This window comes from Myripristis murdjan, chromosome 2, assembly GCF_902150065.1.
Source record: "Myripristis murdjan chromosome 2, fMyrMur1.1, whole genome shotgun sequence".
Lineage (NCBI taxonomy): Eukaryota > Metazoa > Chordata > Actinopteri > Holocentriformes > Holocentridae > Myripristis > Myripristis murdjan.
Window position 1 is genome coordinate 4,444,332 of NC_043981.1, and position 18,535 is coordinate 4,462,866.

Below are 18,535 nucleotides of genomic sequence, written 5' to 3' on the forward strand. Positions count from 1 at the left end.
ATAATTAGGTTCATGTTTTACAGCAAAGCAGACACTGTAGTGGCGACCACAAACCAAACGTCCAGCAAAGAGCTGACAGCAAATTACAAACATCCTCATTAGTTACTCTGTTCTCCCCTGTATTCCTATCTCTCCATTCACTTCCATCGCAAAACAGCTCCCAAAATGACAATTTCAGCACAAAAAACCAAAGGGAACAGAGCAGATTATGATAATATAAAGCAACAAGTCCTGGTACTTTTTGTGTCATTAGTTTCCTGCGCACTACCTGCTGGATCTACTTTCCAGCTGAAATAGGAAAATAACAGGACAAGAGACATTTAAATTCCTCAAAAAAATGGGTACCGGGACTTGCTGCCTTTTGTAATGGCATAGTCTGCTTTGTTCACATTGATTTGTGCAGCAAAAGTGCTTCTTTTGGTGAGACACAGTATTCTGGAATGGCATTCGCAACTAATGAGAATATTTCCCCACCATGTGGACTCTCAAACAACAATACAACCCAACACTCCATCAAAGTTCACTTTTGCTTCAGTGAATAGTATTTTCCAGTAGTATTTATCCTCTGAAAGCTGAGGTGGAGCTGAGGTTTATTGTCTAGGAGGAAACTTGTATTTACCGTCTTCCCCACATGACATGAATGCAGCATTAGGGACAAATGGCTGAGCAGATGTTACATCTCCACCTTGGTTTCAGGAAGTGTTTCTACCTCTTTTATGTTTTCAACAGAAAAAAAAGGACACTGGCTGGTTCCAAATAGGTCCACACATCAAAACACGGCCAAAAATCTGATATCCAGAATGTAATACAATTTTCTCGCTAGTGTAAAAAAATGCCTGCACGCTCACTATTTATAAATATTGTATTTTACAGTAGTTACAAATTCTGGGGTCTGCCTATGAGAATTTTATAGTCATTGAATGTACCACATACAACCACAACAACATGAAACACTTATTCAGGCAGCGAAAAGTAATAACACTTCCTGAACCGTGGGCCTTTGTTGGTTCTATAATGGAAGACGAGATCAGTTCATGCTGAATTGTAACTGAAGGTGTCTCTACCGCGCCCCGGTAATGTCAGTGTCAGAGGAGCTCAAGTTTCCCCTGTCGGATGAAAACCTCATATCTCTCTCGCCACTTTTCAAGAAGTAAGAAATACAGTCTTTATCGGACTGGTGACCATGCATTTTTGAAACTGTACAAGTTCTGAATGGACTTCGTGGACCTCAGGGTCATGAAAATTATGCAGCACAAGGATATAACTATGTAAACTTCCAAATCAAGTTTAAAAAAAAATAATAAAACAGACAAAACACCAAACGTGGAGATATGAGGATTTCAAGTGAGTGACAGCAGCATTATGATAGTGTGTTCTCTGTTTTCACATGCTCTAGGGGCTGCCTCCAAGGGTAGAGGCATACAGAGGAAGAGTTCTGTCACCGCTATGAACTCCCATCTAGTAATTAGACCGACTGAAATAAAGTGTGTACCTCTGACAAAGCACTGAAAAAGGTTCCTGTAAGTCGAGAAGACGTATGACAGAACTCTTTCTCTGTATGTCTCTGGTCCTTTGGGTTCATAAACAGACCATAGCAAAACAGTAACTTGTTACATTATAAATACTAGCGTAAAAATATGAGGGGCACTTGATTCAGTTGATCTCACGTGATGTTTCCCCTGCTGAGACCGTTGAGGCGTCTGGTAAGTTAAATCAAGCGCTCCTCAGGTAGCTCACAGATCTGAAAACCATTTTCAAACACATATGTACACAGTCAACACCCCGGGACAGGAAGCTAAAGTTAGTCTTTTTTTGCTGGTGTCACTGTTGTAGTATATTCTGGCCCCGAATCGAAGCCAGTGCTTTTGCCTCATCTCTGCATGACACGAGAAATCCATAATACACCGGCCACAGCAACAAAGACTAAAGGCCAGTATACATGGTCAAGGGCAAAATCACTTTGACCTGCCTGAGCCACTGTTTGGCTTTAAAGAGAGTAGTGGCAGCGTCCCCTGCACCATAGCACACCACTCAAATTTCCACTAACTCGCTGCTTACTCTTTGACCTTGTTTGCAGCTGACCATGCAAGCCCTTCCAGTCCCATTCCAGCCTATGAGACATGTGTCAATTTACAAAGATGAAGTACAAACTTATCTTGGAAATGTCTCCATAAGTTTCCACAAGTAACACATAAAAAAGAGCTGAAAGGAAACTCTAATCTCTTTTAGTAGTCATTGGAACCTTGCAGGATATGACATATTTGTTTGAGCATTATTCCAATCAGCAAAATAGGTGGGCCCTACACATCCATTCATGACACATTACTCTGTCCAGTGTGCATTACTGAGTAAAGGGACATGTAACATGAATAGGTCTGTCTTTATGGTTTTTCCAGGTAATTGAGTCCTCCAGTTATCTATTGCCTCTACATATGGATGCCAAAGTTCAAACATGATGAGTGCTTTAAAGAGTGAGTCAACACTGGCAGAAAACTTGTTCTGCACTGCCCTCTAGTGGTTGAAATAATCAGGTATGTTGCACTTCTAGCCACACCCAATAAGTGATGCGGCAGCAGCTGTCAAATGGATAGCACCTGCAGCGACAGAACTGACTGGATGTGGCCAGAGGTGCAACATGTCTGAAAGTGTAAACCACTAGAGGGCAGTTTATGTGCTAAAAATGTTATTTTGGGACCTGTTTTGCCATGTTATGGATGTAAATGAAGAGATACAGTACTCTGGGTTAGCAGCCCAAGAGAGCAACTATTGAAGAAATTTCACCACTATGTGTATTGATATGGTGTCCAGGTAACCATACAACCCAACTCTCGACTAAAGTTTAGTTTTGTTTTAAAATACATGTCTCATAAATGTCTATTCCTGAAATCTTACCAGCCAAAAAAAACTTTGCGGGAAAAAAAATGTGTTATGGACCAATTGTCTTACATTACATCCTTAACAATGTCACATTTCTACGTGTGACCATCACGATGCCAACATATCATTCAGCCTAACCTGAAAGCTCACAAAAATACTGGCATGTCTGCAAAATTGTGAATGGTGTAAAATGCTGGAGAGAGGACACAGTTTGGTGTCCTCTTGTTTAAACATGCCCCAGCGTCCTGCTCACTTCCACAGGGAGGTATGCCATGTAGTGCACAATGCTCGTCATGTATGGAAGCCCCAACACCGCGATCACACTGGAAACCCACCACAGAGTGTAAACGGCACGGCCCACGACTGTTGCAAGCAGTGCGGTTTGCAGTGCATGCTTGAAATGAATGTAGCCCATGTAAACCAGGCGGCTCACTGCTCTGTGAATGGGTTTCCTAGGGTGACTTACTCTGACCTTCAAAACCTGTAATTTGGTCACTGTCCAACTTTAGCTCTCTGTCCCATTACTTAGTTTTTTGACAGAATTGTTTGTTTTTTTTGCCGGTCAGAAAGAGAAGTACTGGGCGTATGGCTCCTCTTCTTCTTCTTTTGCTACTTTTTCTTCACCTTTTCCTGCTTCCATCCACCTTGGGTCTGATGGTGTCATGGTGTTGGCCTCAGGAGGGCTGGGAGAGGGAGGAAAAAATATCCATCAGAGTCATGAATAGAGAGATAATCAGACATTTAGACAGACAAGACAGATACATGTACACACACCATCATGGAAACAGTTTCATTCTTGGTCATAATTATTAGGTGCTTGGGGAGGAGCAGTTCCAAAGAGCTGGGCTCAGTGCGTTTGGGCGTTTTGTTTCTGTGTAACATTTCTGCCATGTGCATTGCTCAGGGGAATTATAATATGCACTGTGTAGGTTGTGTAGAGTCCCAAGAGCCATGCACAAGGGAAATCCAGTGTGTACTCGTGCACAAGGCATTACAGTGAATGTCACACAAACATCAACCAACTGGCAAGTGATCCTCTGTAGTCTGTGTAGGGAGATATTCCACCTACAAGAATATATGAGGCCACCTGTAGGGGGCGAAAGAGAGCTACAACAGGTCTAAACAGAGTCAAATGAACAGTGGTAATGGGATTTTTTTTTCAGACAATCAAAAAAAGATAATATATTAAGAAGATACACATTTCTATGTGCTTAGATGAAATGAAATCTGAAACCATTAAGGGAAACTTTTTTCCCCTCTTGCCATGCAACAAGTCAACACCACATAGCCTCAGCGCTAGTGGGGATTTTCTGAATCTGACATCATTTTAAAACCATTGGTTACACATCATTACACAGCATTAGGCCAATTACAGGTCAATATCTGGAATCAAAGGTTGTGATCATTTTATTGTGTTTAGCCCCACTGACTGCCATATATTCTGTTTATCCTCTGCTCAGCACTGCCCCCAATGGCCAGAAGACTGTATTGCACGCTATTTTCTACCTCACAGTTAGTGGCCTTAGCTGGGCTCTCTCTCTCTCTCTATAGACTGTGCATGTGTTGTACATCTATACACCAAGAGGTAGTTTGGTGTTTTTCTAGCAGTGCTTGAACTTAATGTTTTCTCAGTGATTCTCTTAGTTTCAGCAACACTGTGCTACCACTGCACTTTGTAACGTTTCAAGTTAGCATAGTGTATCTCACTCTCAGTACTAATAATCATAAGTAATAATCACATACAAAAAAGTCATAGTTCATCATCATGTATTGTGTAACTCAAATGGCAATTAGACAACACTTGGTTGCCAATAATATGTGGCATTAGATATTCCTTATAAGGCATTATGAATTATACAGCTTATAGTTCATATGTGTCATGTCTCACACAATCACAGTAAATATATGCCTTGAATAACTTCATAACAATGGCACAGGAAATTATGCTTCATGATGGATTATGACCTTTTGATGTGATTATTATGGGTTCATGGTGATCATTTAATGCACTATGCCTTACAGATAAAATATTAAACTCTCTATTGATCTGAGTATAGATACAGCAGTGAGATGTTTTGTAACTATTGACTGGATGAGTCTGAAGCTTGGTGCTCTTCCACAGGCAGCATCCAAACTTGTGTTTCTATACTGGCATAATCTGCTTTGCTCATATTTGTTTATCTGCTAAAAGTGTTATTTTGAGACCCATTTTGCTACACAAAATGAATGAAGATAGAAATATCTCCTGAAGATGAGCGCCAAGCTTGAAGCACGTTCCAATATGGTAGCTGCGTTGCCAAATCAATTTCTTGTGTCATTCTTTGCTTTGAAGTGCTGTTCAGTTTTGATTGCTAGGATTAGCAAATTCAATATTTTTATTCTTTAGCATCACATGGTCCCCACCTTTATTTCATATCCACTAGGACAGTACAGTGTACTTGCAGGACTATGCAGATAACCAGATCCCTTGATAAAGATCCCTTCCAGATATATTACAGGTTGCTTGAGAGCTCCATGGTCACAAAGGAATGTTTAATAGAGTGGTGAGGCTTAAAGTTTGAGCTGAATATTCCTGTTGTATTCTTTTTGTACATATTGCTGTGGTAGCTAAAGCAGAATTCATCATACAATAAAAAAACATCTGAAAAGATTTGTATAAGATGCAGACATATTGTGATGTTAATGATGGACTATACTGGGCTAAAAAAGTGCATTTTATTAGAGAGTTTTCCCTGAAGCATGGGAGAAACTGAAGAAAAGTGGCCTCTTTTCCTAAAAATTTCACACATGGAGGGATGTTCAATCTCTCTAAAGGTCAATAATAGATTGCATTGTCTCTGCCTGCTGACTCTGAACTAATGCTGCAAGATTGCACTGTTCAGTGAAAGCAATGTGGGGATCAGGCTCAGTGCTCAGTATAGCCTGATACTTTAAATGAAATTTCCAGAATCACTGAAAAGGTGCCTTCAGGAACAGAAGCAGGTGCTTCTCATTGTGAAAACATGGCATTCAGTCAGTCATATTTAACTGCATTTAAATGCACAAAATAGAACCACAATTCTCAATATTGTGAGTAAAGCAATTGTCTGTTATGTTTTGTACATGATCATATTAAAAGGCAATCCTCATAGTAATTCTGACTGAAGCAACAATCATTTTGATTTCCAGAAGGAACTTGTTTCCTGACTCTGTACAACCAGATTTAAAGACTAACTAAACCCCAAAGCAAAAGTTGGGTGAAGCCTGCCCCCTAGAGGTGAAAAGTAGGACAACCGGCCATCAGTGGCAAGTGATGTCTCCACCTGTTTTTCAGGCATCCTGCTTTTCACCACTAGAGGTTAGACTTCACCCAGATTTAGCTTTGTGATTTAATTTTTTCTTTCACAAAAAACAATTATAGCCCCGCTTCTGTTGACCCACACTATATTTTTCACAGTCATGAGCCTTTATTGTCAATAATTATTGCAAATAAACCCGCCATGAGTCAGGCACTGCTTCTGAGAAACCTGTTGGAAAGGAAACAATGTGTGCAGTTGTTCCCTGGCAAACTGGTGTTTCTGGATGAGGATGTGGAGTGATGACTGATGATGTTTACCACTGTATAAACTTTGACTTATAAGCCAACCAATTTGGTATGTATAAAAGCAAGCCTGTCTACTTCTGCAAGAACCTGATGCTAGTTGCATAAGATTTTATCTAGGTATCCATATTGGAGAATGCAGGCATAATTGCATAGCACTTTGCAAACATACACCACACCCCTCAAATTAGAGGCTACAGATGGAACAGCATTCCGGTCCTGCTGCCTTCAGATGGCTACAGAAATTTAATCAACTGTCATACACCCTACAGACAGCTGTGGAGGACAGACACTGGTAAGAATCAGCCCTTTATGGAACAGAGTGCAGACAGAGCTTTACTGGTATTACTGCCCTCATCAAATTAAAATCATATGAACGTCTACTAGCTGAAGAATATACATATACATGAAGGGATTCATGTGATTTTGTATGATATGACGTCTGTGGGGTGCACTTTCACCAACTAAAGCCGCGAAAACAGCACATTGCAAATCATTTTTTCACATTCATTTTCGTTTAAAGTGAAAATGATAGTGATATTTTAATGAAAAAGTGGTACCAGAATTGCACAGTAATGCCGATCTGCATAAAACACACTCTTGATTATTCCAGTTCTAAGTCCCGTTAGACCAAAAATCCCAAAACCAGTGAAAATGCTAATTTGCATGGACAGACTTACTGTGCTTGCATCATGTAATACTGGGCAAAGTCATGCCTGCAGTATGTATATTGGGGTTGCTCAATCGAGGTAGTTTCACAGTTTCTCGTCAGACTGTGCTGTGCTACTTGCTGGTGTTACGTGCTATCTTAACACCAAGAAGAACACAGAGCCCCGAGTCATCAAGCCTTTACAGATACTCAAAACTAGAAACTCAATTTCAAGTAATGTTTCTTCAGAATGGATGTAAAGCATTTGGAAAACAGACTGATTAGCTGAACACTGCATCCAAGGAAGCACTTGAAATAAAGGTGCACATACAGACACTGTTGCAGTTAAATATATATATTAACAACCATCCACAAAAACATATTAAGAGTTGTATCCAGAGCCATGGACAAAGAGTCTGGACAGTCCAGTCCCCTTAGGACTTTAAAACCCTAGCCCAAACAATCTCAAGATGCTTCTTCAGGCCTATTTGCCCTGGACTGGTATTACCTGGGGACCTCTAATATCTTAATCCTGTATGAATCAGCAATATAGGTAATTTGTAAAAAAAAAAAAAAATCCATTGCAAATTACCTACCATATTTTGGCAAGGTTTTTTGTTTTCTCTGTGACCTTTTTCTGCCTTGATGGAGAATTATGGAAGCTGTGCTGGAAATTATAAATGAAGTTTTGACAGCAGTTTGGGTGCATATCCAGGAGGCTCATCTTGCAACTCAGCATCGAGACCCATTCGCAGAAAGAGCAAGCTAAAATCCATAAGAACAGCGAAATGTCAAAAGCTTTAGTTGCCTTTAGTTACGTAGAGCCTTGCCATCTTCAGTCAAAGCCTTCTTGAAGATGTTCCACTCGAAAAAGTTCCACTTCTTTATCCAAGAAGCTTCTTCACTCTTAGATGAGGAGTGAAACCTCTTCAAGAATCTACAAACAAGTCCGGCTGCACTCGATTCAACTCTCAACTATCCTGTGCAAATGCACCGCTGGAAACACAGACGTGTCTCTGTGCGTTCTAAACATGAGGTCCCCAGGTAATACTAGTCCTGCTTTACTTGCATCTTACAACCCAATCAAAACCTTGGAGGGGGTCTTGACCACATACCATGCAGCAGTAAGTGGCTAATATCTTTCACTGCTTCCTCCTTCAGAACACCAAGCAAATCTGAAAAATAGACAAAATCTGAATCCAACTGTTTTAATCAGCTTATTAAGATTCAGAAACTAAAAACTCCCATGTTGTTGCTTGCGAGTGATAGACTTGGACATCAATATGTGGAGCTGAATATTTTGGTTTCAAAGTTCAAAGTGGATTTTACCATCAAAATAGAAATTTTCAGCATCTTTTGTAGATACTCCAGGAAGAAGTCATCAAATCACCCCCATCAGGCCAAGGCTTTTAATGAAGCTGAGGTTTTCAGTGGGTCGCAATCAGACTCAACATGCAAATGAATGCAAATGAATGCTGGGAACATCTTGACACCATTTAGACAATTGGAAACCCTGTTCCATGATTGTTTCCAAGTCTTGGATGAAGTTATGGCAGCTTGTGTTGTTGGCCGTGTATGTAATGGAAGACACTCATCCATATTTGCAGCCAGCACTTGCTCTTGATCTGAAGAAGGGGCAAAAACAGAACACCCATACTACATCCCAGCCAAACTCTTTTTATCCATGGCTCTGGGAGAGACAAACAGTGAACTTCAATGAATGTTTTCAATTACACTGTACAAAGGAATTGACAGTTTTCTCACTAATTCCAGAAGCTGGGGTTTAATGAACGCTCAGTGGTGTCCCTAGGATGTACTGTGGACCATGGACTTATCAGGCGACAAATCTTTGTGAAAACTCAGAAGCTTTTATATGTGCTGGATACAACTTTTTTGCTTTTACTTAAGAATGTCTTGGTATGTTCTACTTTGCTAAATTTTAAATCACAACCTTGACAAAAGGAAGGTCAGTCAGTGAGAGTAAGAGTAATGTGGGCTTTGTCTTTGCACCTTATTTAGTTTGATCTCATCCTGAATATGAGAAACATTGTCTTTTCCTAAATGTTGTATGGAACCCCAGTTCTGTCTTGCTGTGATGTTGCTGTCCATTCCTTTTTTTTTTTGTCTTTCACCACAAACTGATCAGACCAGTGTCATGCTAGTTTGAGATGCCATGCCATTCCAATGTTGCATTCCAGTGCTAACCTCAGGAGCAGACACCCATAGAAGATCCGGCAATATGCAACCGTTTTTAAACACAAATATGATCTGTCGTATTTTGTGTCTAGTCGTGAGAAAGAGAGCTTCAGAAACTGGGAAGAAATGGGTGATGATGGGGAAGGTAGTGGGGGTGAGGGATTACTTGGCAAACTTACACATCAGTGAGAATATACTTTACGATATGTCTCTTACCCAAATTGGCTTGTTGGCACTGTTAGCTTTATGTCCTGAAACCACAAAGCCGTGATGGGGTAACAGACATAACAAAATACAAAAGGTATCTTCCCCATGCTATATAAAGATGTCTGGTGGGGAAAATAGCTAAAATTGAAATGTGAAGAACTTTGGGGTGATGCATGTGAAAAGGGTTTATTTTAAGAATTGATTGGTGTGGGGTTTTGGCATTTTAAAATTGAAGCTGCCAATAACCAGTATTTCATTCCTTAATATAAAAAATCTTAAAATATGACCATTTTCAAGACATAAAGAATTAAGGGTTCAGAATTTTATTTTTGGTAGGACAAAAGGAAGCCTCTGAACCAACAATTACTTAATCAGGCACTATCACCGAAATTATCCACTGAAACTGATGTGAATTATATTTTTATGGTTAGTAGCTCCTTAAGGCACGATAAGGCGGATTTCATTACAAACTTTACAGACTGCTGTTCCTGAAGGTACCATCATGTACACTGGACAACACTTACTGGCCAATACACAAGATTTAATGAAAGGCCACCCTCAGCTTTAGAAGAAATAAACCCATTCACCTTGAGTTTTAGGGAGAAGGGTGAGGATAAGAAGGGGAGACAATTGAGGAGTGAGCTGGAGGGCAGAGAGAGTGGGAGCGTGGGGCAGTAAACATGACTGGAGTCGATTCAATTTCAGTTCAGTCACTTCAAAATGACAACAGAAACTGCATATACGCGATGTTAAATGCTGCAGAATTCATTCCCTGTTGTTTCTTAATAAGCCAAATGACAACCTTGCCAATGCTCAGTTAATTTTTACTAGGATCAGCATGACAAGCTTGTTGGACCCAAAAGAAAATGAAAAGGGGAATGACTATGTTTGCTCCTGAGACATACAAATGAAGTATCAGTCCCCACTGAAAAGTACAAGATAAGTTCTTCTGGATATTTAAAATATTGAAATATTCTCATTAGTTGCTCTTTGGTACCATGGGCTGCTAATCCAGGGTACTGTGTTTATATCTCTGCATTCACTTCCACAGCACCTCAAAACTCATCTCAAGGTAATTTAAAATGTCTCTTTTCTTGTTATTTTCCTATTTGAATTGGAGAGTAGTTTCAGCAAGTATTGGCTGGACGGAACCTCCATATAGTAGCCTTACATTAGGAAGAAATGACTGGATAGTACTTTCACAAATAATTGTGATTACATGAATAAAGGGTTTTGCCTTAACTGCATGATACTGATTTTTGAAATGGTCAGGTTATAGCATCTGATCTACAATAAATGTTGATACAATAGCTTTGTAAATTTTCAAGATATGTTTTCAGCAACCCACAGGTAATTTCAGAAATATGCATACCATTGTTTAGAAGGAAATGAAATCACTGTCAGATGTATTTCAATGTAAAATCTCAGCAATACAATAATGTAACAAATTCTCTATGGAGAAGCAAAGCTCCTTCTCACAGCACAACAAATTTCCCCTCCTTACATGTGAACTGTGAAGAAAATCCACTCCCTGGATTAAGTGAACTGAAAGTGAATTGAAGGCAGCCATGGCAGAAAGACAGATTAGCTCTCACCTCCTAAAGCTCTGTAGGCCCTGATGCTGCACCTGGGGTTTCTGAGGATGAGGAGCATGAGGAAGAGCAAGGCTTGGCAGGGGATGATGTGAAGGATGAGAAGAAGGAGGAAGAGGAAGATGCTGAGGAAGAGGAGGAGGGCTGAACAGAGGCGGGGCTTGCCTAACTCGGGGTGAGGACCTCTGGAGGGGGGAGTGAGGAGGCACAAAGTGGCCTCCTGGTCCTACCTCCTCCACCTCCTCCGCCTCACGTCCCTCCTCTTCCTCTCCCTCATGACTCATGGTGGGAGGGCTGACGAATCGAAGAGCTGATTGGCTAGGGAAGCTGGCGAAGCGGTGACCTGATTGGCTGCCTGTTTTTAACTACAGACACACACATAGAAAGGAAGGGTTGGGGCAGTAATTTTATTTTACAGGAATTAAATGAATTTTTAGTAAACCACCTCTATGATCAACTTGCAGAGAGAGCGTTGGCAGGCAGCAGTTTACACTGTGGTCATTATTTAGGGCACTGCAGTGCTTTTGAGGTGCTACAAGGGTTACCATAACTTGTTTTAAACTGCCCTAAGTAAGATGTAAATCATGAAGTGGGGCAGCAACAGACAACAGTATCAGAAGTGAAATGCTATAGATTCATCTTAATGACAACAATGGAATTCTGGTGCAGAGTTTTGTGATTGGCAGAAAATCTTCTCCACACACAAAGTGACAACTTAGTGAGGCAGTCCAAAGCAACAATAACAATAATGGTGTTATAAATGAATACAAGTGAAATAAATATAAGTTCAAACATTTCAATATCCAGTTAAATGGGCAGACACTTAAAAGACAATTCCAGCATGAGTGGAGTTTTTGCTCATTTATTCCAATCTCTCACTAAATACATCACAGTAGATCATTTTCCAGTTCTTTTCCAGGATTATTTGAAGCATATATTTTGCATTTGTTTTAGATACTTTTCAAATCTCAGTGTTTCTCCCAATAAAAAGACTGCAGCAATGTGAAGCGATAAATGTGAAAAATGGAGCTTTCATTTCTGTTTAAGGATTACTGATGGTGGGAGCGTTTTTCTTTGGATTGTGTGGTAGTTTGACTGGATTATAATTGACACAAGGCAGGTTTAGGCAGGGTAACAAAATTGAAAAACTGAATGATTGAAAAACTGAATTTTTTGTTAAAGAAAATATGAAGATCTGACACTGATCCAGATTTGGTGCTGTTATCTTGCCTCTTCTTGCAAGCAGAGACCAAAAGTAAAAAGCCCACTCCTGAGTCATCTTAGCTTTTGCCATGTTTTTTAATGTGTGTGTAAATAAATATGAATTTGAATGTGAACATAACTTTCAAACTGTAAAAACTTTCAGCATGATATTACTGCCCTAGTGCAACTTTGCAACACATACTTGAAGGCTTCTCATTCATGGGATGGATTATATTTACCTAGCAAAGCAGACATCTTGAAAGTAGTTTTTCTTTTTCTAAACAGAAAATTTTGGCCATTTAGTTTTTGTCAGATAACTGATAATGAAGACAGACAGGAGCTCCGTGGAAAAGAGAACAGGATAACACATGGCAAAGGTCCTACTTAGATTCCAGCTCAGGACACTGTGGTTGCATGCATGGTATTGTGCTTTAGACAACTAAACCATCAGAACCATCAGGAGCTGTTTGCTATGCCATTTCAAAATGAATGGGATCGAATGAGCCTTAGAAGTACAGCAAAACTAATATGCATATGCGTGTAAGGACAGTTATCATTAAATGAATGGAAAATGTAAAAAATAAAGTGCATGAAATTCCAATCATGCTGGAATGGATCTTTGAAGATACCACAATCAATAATGTTTGCCAGTTTGCAGATGATGTCTTTTCCTATGTTCCTCTTTTCTTTCTGTTGTGTCTTTGATACTTGCAATAACAGCAAGGTTACTGCAAATGTCTTGCCCTATAGCGTTAATGTGACACGACTGTAGAGTCCTTGACTTACTGACATTAGACTGGAACCAAAATGTCCGGTGTACACATGTACAGGAGCCCAGTAGGTCCAGTTTAAAAGTAGCAAGCAACACAGGCATGAGGATACAGAAGGGGAAGGTGAAGTGAAGTGATGTTATCATATTAAAATTAAGCCTTACTCCTTCTGGTTGTATTCACAGTTTTTCATGCGCTGAGCTTGTTCAATATGTTCCATATCACTGCTCTCTTTTTTACACAAGTCATGGCTGGAAAATGTACCAGATCCCTCCACAACCTCATCAAGATTATAAATCCAATCAGCTGGCATAGACACACAAAGGGTGATCATGACATAGCACCATGGAGTTATTGAAACATGGCTGGGAACTGCAATCATGGGATAATTTTGACCTGCAAAGCAATAAAGCAAAAAAGCAAACTACCACAAAAAAAGCAGTTGGTAAAAATCTCAATTAGGGCTCTAGTGGGTAAAAGGGATACTTCCCCATTGAAAAATGTGATATTATTACAGCCCCTGCTCTTATGTAGGACAGTAGCTATTTTTAAGAATGTTAGCCAGGGCAAGTCCATCTCAGTGGCAGCACTCAGTAACAATGAGAAGAAGATAGCACCACTACTGTCCAACATAACAGTTAAGCAGAAGTGAAATATATGATAAATAATGTAAACATTTCAAAAATGGTTGAACTATCCCTTTAAGTAAGATAGATAAGAGTGGGAAACGTTGTTACGTCTTCGTGTGGCTAAACTGGGTTTAAGTTTGTCCAAAGGCAGGTTGGAAGGGGTGGGGTTACGGTGACAGTAACAAAGTGAAAGACAGCTTGGGACACGCTACATGACTTTTACAGGTTCCAGCCACAATTGGCATCATAGACATAACAACCTTTCATGAATTCAGCCAATTTATTGCAGTCTTCCAGATCCACTCAGGGCTATCACCATTATTTTAAACATGCTTGATCTGTACAACACAAGTCTGGACATCCTGCCTTGGTGAGAGCTGGTCAATGAATGAAATCTAAAGTGATACTGAAAATAGCCAATGAATCTGTCAATCATTAAGTGTGTGATATCCAGTCTTTTTGAACTTGGTTCAGTCATGTAGTCTGTATGCTCCCACTGCTAACCTTCAGATAAACTGTAGAAAATCAAAAGGAGGTTGGGGGAGTGGGGCATGAGGGAAACGTGTTCAAACATTGGTTGCTTAACATGCACCATCTAAAAGTTACAAGACTTATACGGCTGTGACAGCAATCAATCAATGTTCATTTGCACCTGCAACACATGCATCATGAACAAGCGCAGTGTGCAGTAGTGCACCATCATAATACTCATGTACTGTAGTGTATTTATGTGCCAAAAGCAACAGTCCTATATATCTATGGCTCTAAGAACACAAAATTTGTCTTCTCATGCATAAGTGGTACAATAGTGGCATTTTTCATTCTACAGCCAAGAGCACTACATATCTTGGGTTGTAGTAGACAGACCACTCACCTTGATGAAGGCACTGATGATGGCACAAACACCAAGGATCTATCTATCATCTAAGGCTGTCACTTCCACATGACTCACCTCAACAAGGGGGTTGATAACGCCACATGAGTAGTCCTAAATACGTAGAGTTGTATGGAAACCACTCACCTTGATAAGGGGATTGATGACGCCAACATTGGCACTGGAATTAAAGACTTTATTGAAGCCTGGCTCTCTGTTGACCAACTCCAACTGGTAGAACTTCTTGTCATCCTGTAAAAAAAAAAAAGCTTGTTAATTTTTACACTGTTGTCAAATAACAATCTGCCTTTGCTGAAAATAAGACAATGTGATCTGATGTGGTGTTTCAGCGCAATATGATACAATTAGAGAGGATGATAACTTTACTCAAGTTGCAGTAAGTTAAGTTCAGTTCAGCTGTTCAGTCAAGATGAGTTTAGGGGATAATAGGAAATTATGACACCAACTGTGATGTAACAGGGAATAATTCAGGCAGGAATCAGTCATGCCAAAACCGTCTCGTCAGCCTTATTGCCAGTCTTTATTTCCATAATAGACACACTGTCCCCAATTCTCATTAAAATAATCAAAGAAACAGTAGCTTAAGGCTAATCAGTTATCTGATTATGGCACCACTGGTTTCAAAGAAAAATATTAAGATGTTGCCATTGTTCAGTAAAGTGACAATATAAACCCCACTGGTTCAAAATAAATGTAAGGTGCAGTTATTTAGGGCACCGATGTTTCAACAATATGGGGATATATATTGACATCCCCTTCTTGCTGTGTACACCCACCATCAGATACAATTTGCTTTTTACAAGTTCAATTTTTCCATTTCCATATGAGAACTTCAGTGATATTTTATCCTCCTTGCCTCATTTGGGACAAGTGGTCTTCCACTCAAATACTTTTGTAATTTAGTGATATTAAAACTGATTTTGTTTTCTGTTCAGGGACAGTGTTGATGGTAATTTTGTTGTTTTCGGGTGACCTGAGACTAATTGAAAAAATCCTGAAGGCCAGCAGTTCTGCTCCTGAACGTCTACATTTCTGCACACTAAAAAGAGAAAAAAGGTAATTCTGTCTCTTCATTCATGTTTACTAACCACTAGTTTTTTGACCAGGGCTTCTCTCTCGGAGACCATCTCTCTGAGCTCTGCTATGACCTGAAGGTCCTCTGGTCGGCTTTCTCTGTTCCTGAACTTCTCCTCTGTCCCCTCCAACCTGGACACAGAGACAGCAGTACATTAAAGAAAGAAAGAGAGAGAGAAAATAAAGAAACAAAGAAAGAAAAAGATAACATACAAACATTTACACAAAAGGTTTACTTTTATAATTATGTATATTGTCTGCTTTATGAATATAACAAATATTGTTATTGCAAAACAGTTATTATATTGTATATCTAATTTAAAGTACTTATTGTGATGGCAGTGTTGTGCCAAGCTATCTAATTTAACAGAAGACTCACTGAATTAATCAGTACTTTGCAATATCGCCTGATCTGCTTAATAATCAAATCACTAATGTAAGACACTGAATTATTCCAGTTTACTGATTTCTTTACTTACAGTTACCTTTCCAGGAATTCTGCCTTAAAGGGACAGTTCATTCATTTTGAAAAATGTCATATAACTTCAACATAACAGCTAGGGGCGGGGGGAGTGGACAGTAGTGGTGCTAACTTCCTCCCATCATTACTGAAGTGGTTATTTTTTAAGAATGTTAGCTGGGGGGAAGTTCACCTCAATGGCAGGAGGCTAACAGTTAGCATTTGGAGCATCCAGCCAGTATCCAGCACTCAGTAACAATGAGCGGAAGATAGCACCACTACTGTCCTACAGAACAGCTGGAGGGGAGGGAAATAATATCACATTTTCCAAAATAGGTGAACTATCCCTTTAAACTCTTAAGCTAAACACCACATAGTGCAACTTACAGTATTTGTAGAGCAGATATCTTGTCTTTGAGGACCTCCTGGGCCTTGTTGAAGTCAGCCAGCATGATGTGGGTTTCTCTGTGATGGGCTGCATTCAGCTCGCCCATGTCCCTCTCATGTCTCTTAGCCAGGTCTTGCTCATGGGCCCTGAGGCAGAGACAGACAAAAGCTGGATAAATAAAACAACATGACGTAACGTTAGCATACAGTAAGTCGGAGCAATGCAGCTGCAAATTGCTGGACACTTTTATCCAAAGTGCCTTACAGCTGAGGCTTTCAAAAGGTTTTTAAAAGCAAGTTCAACTGTACCGTGGAATTTTTGAGCCTGCAGTGCCTTTCACTTACAGTGCAATATGCGCCGTCTTTACACAGAACATCTAAGCTGAGAAAAAGGCAGTGCAGACCCAATCTGTGTGTGAATATGTCATGCCAGAGAAAAGGTAGGTTAAAATAACCCAGCTGCGACCCAGCTCACCGCTGAGGAGAAAAGCCGACTGACCCAGAATGCAGTACGTGCATATGAAAGCTGGAGTAACTAGTAACTAATGGAGCCATGTCACACCACACAGCTACTCCATCAAATCAAACCCAATCCCAATGTATAATTTCTTTAAAAAAAAAAAAACAAAAAAAAACAAAACAAAACAAGAAGTGTCTATTTTGACTTACCAGCTCTTTCTAACTTATTGTTGTTAATAATCCTTTTCTTTGTAGGATACCTTTTTTAGCTGCACATACCAGTGTATTTTGTACTGTTCTTGAAATTGCAATTATCCTGATAACTAATTCTGAATTTATACCAACAACATGATTTGATTTGGCCAATTCTTGTACACTACAGTCACTGTGTTTACATGCACTTTTATAACTCAGATGCCATGTAAACAACAAAGCTGGTTTCCATAGTCTGGGTAAGGGAATAAGAAAAACCCATTTAAAGGGATAGTTCTCGCATTTTGAAAAAAACTGTTATTATTTCATATATCCCCTCGGTGTTAGGAGTGCCTACATTTATCATACAACAGTGGAGCTCAAAGTCCTGTCGGTGTTAGTGCCTTAGTCCACTAACACACACACACACACACACACACACACACACATACACACACACACACACAAAATCTCCTGGTAGGGAACAAGACTCTGCTACTGTTTAGTAAATAATAGAGTAAAACAACGAGATGTGCAGCTGCACACAAACTCAGCTGGGACCCACAGCACAGAGCTGGAATATGGGTATGAAAAGAGATTCCAAAAAACTGTAAAGAGAAATGAAACTATACTAACTGTTACTATTAAGCTGCTAAATACTACTACAAAATACTGTTTAGTCAATCTCCAGATGGTAATACTACTAGGAAATACAGTACACTCAGCTTTCAGAGGGTGAATACATAGCAAGTGACACAGCAAACTGCTTTTTGATTATTTTATAGTTTTGTGTGCTATTGCCTGTTCGAGGCCGCAGCGTGGGAGAAACTCATTAGAAATGAAGAACAAAGAATGCAGAGCTGAGAACACAGTTTGATGTCCTGGTGAAGGCCACAGGCGAAACAAGTTGTGGTTGACTTTAATGTGTTCTTTTGAACTAATCGTACAATACAGTCGTAATTAATTTATTTTTTTTCACATTTCAAGTTGAGTCAGGACTATTTTTCCAATTATTTCAAAGACATGGCACTTTGAAGCCAGAGTTCACTTTATTTTCATTTGTCCTATCTGGCTATTTATGTAGGCCACTTTGGCATATTCTGGTGGGCCAATCAGTAGCGCAGAAGTTGAATGTTTGAAGTAAAACTGAATGTTGGTATGGTTGGGTTGCATGGTTACCTGGCCAATGTGACAAATCAGCTCCTAAAATAAGACTTTTAGCACTGATGATACCAAAGTACAGTTTGAAGGGACTCAGCAGGGCTCAACAGCAGGAATCAACAGTGTGCAGCCAACAGAGTCATCATGTATAGTTTGTTTTTCATTGGGACAATAAAATGCTCAATTTAATCCGCAGAACAGGCT

The 18,535-nt window shown here is 39.7% G+C and overlaps 1 protein-coding gene across 1 annotated transcript in view; it reads right to left on the reverse strand.

Moving 5' to 3' along the window:
- Nucleotides 1–2,695: 2,695 nt before the first annotated feature.
- fam184aa (family with sequence similarity 184 member Aa) overlaps nucleotides 2,696–18,535 on the reverse strand; it is a 71,673-nt gene continuing 55,833 nt past the window's right edge. The window contains exons 20-24 of the mRNA XM_030071507.1: nucleotides 16,520–16,666; nucleotides 15,687–15,804; nucleotides 14,725–14,829; nucleotides 11,105–11,466; nucleotides 2,696–3,560 (exon numbers count right to left, since the gene is read on the reverse strand). Coding sequence (XP_029927367.1) covers nucleotides 3,440–3,560; nucleotides 11,105–11,466; nucleotides 14,725–14,829; nucleotides 15,687–15,804; nucleotides 16,520–16,666 — 853 coding nt within the window. The 3' untranslated portion in view covers nucleotides 2,696–3,439. The remainder of the gene's footprint in view (nucleotides 3,561–11,104; nucleotides 11,467–14,724; nucleotides 14,830–15,686; nucleotides 15,805–16,519; nucleotides 16,667–18,535) is intronic.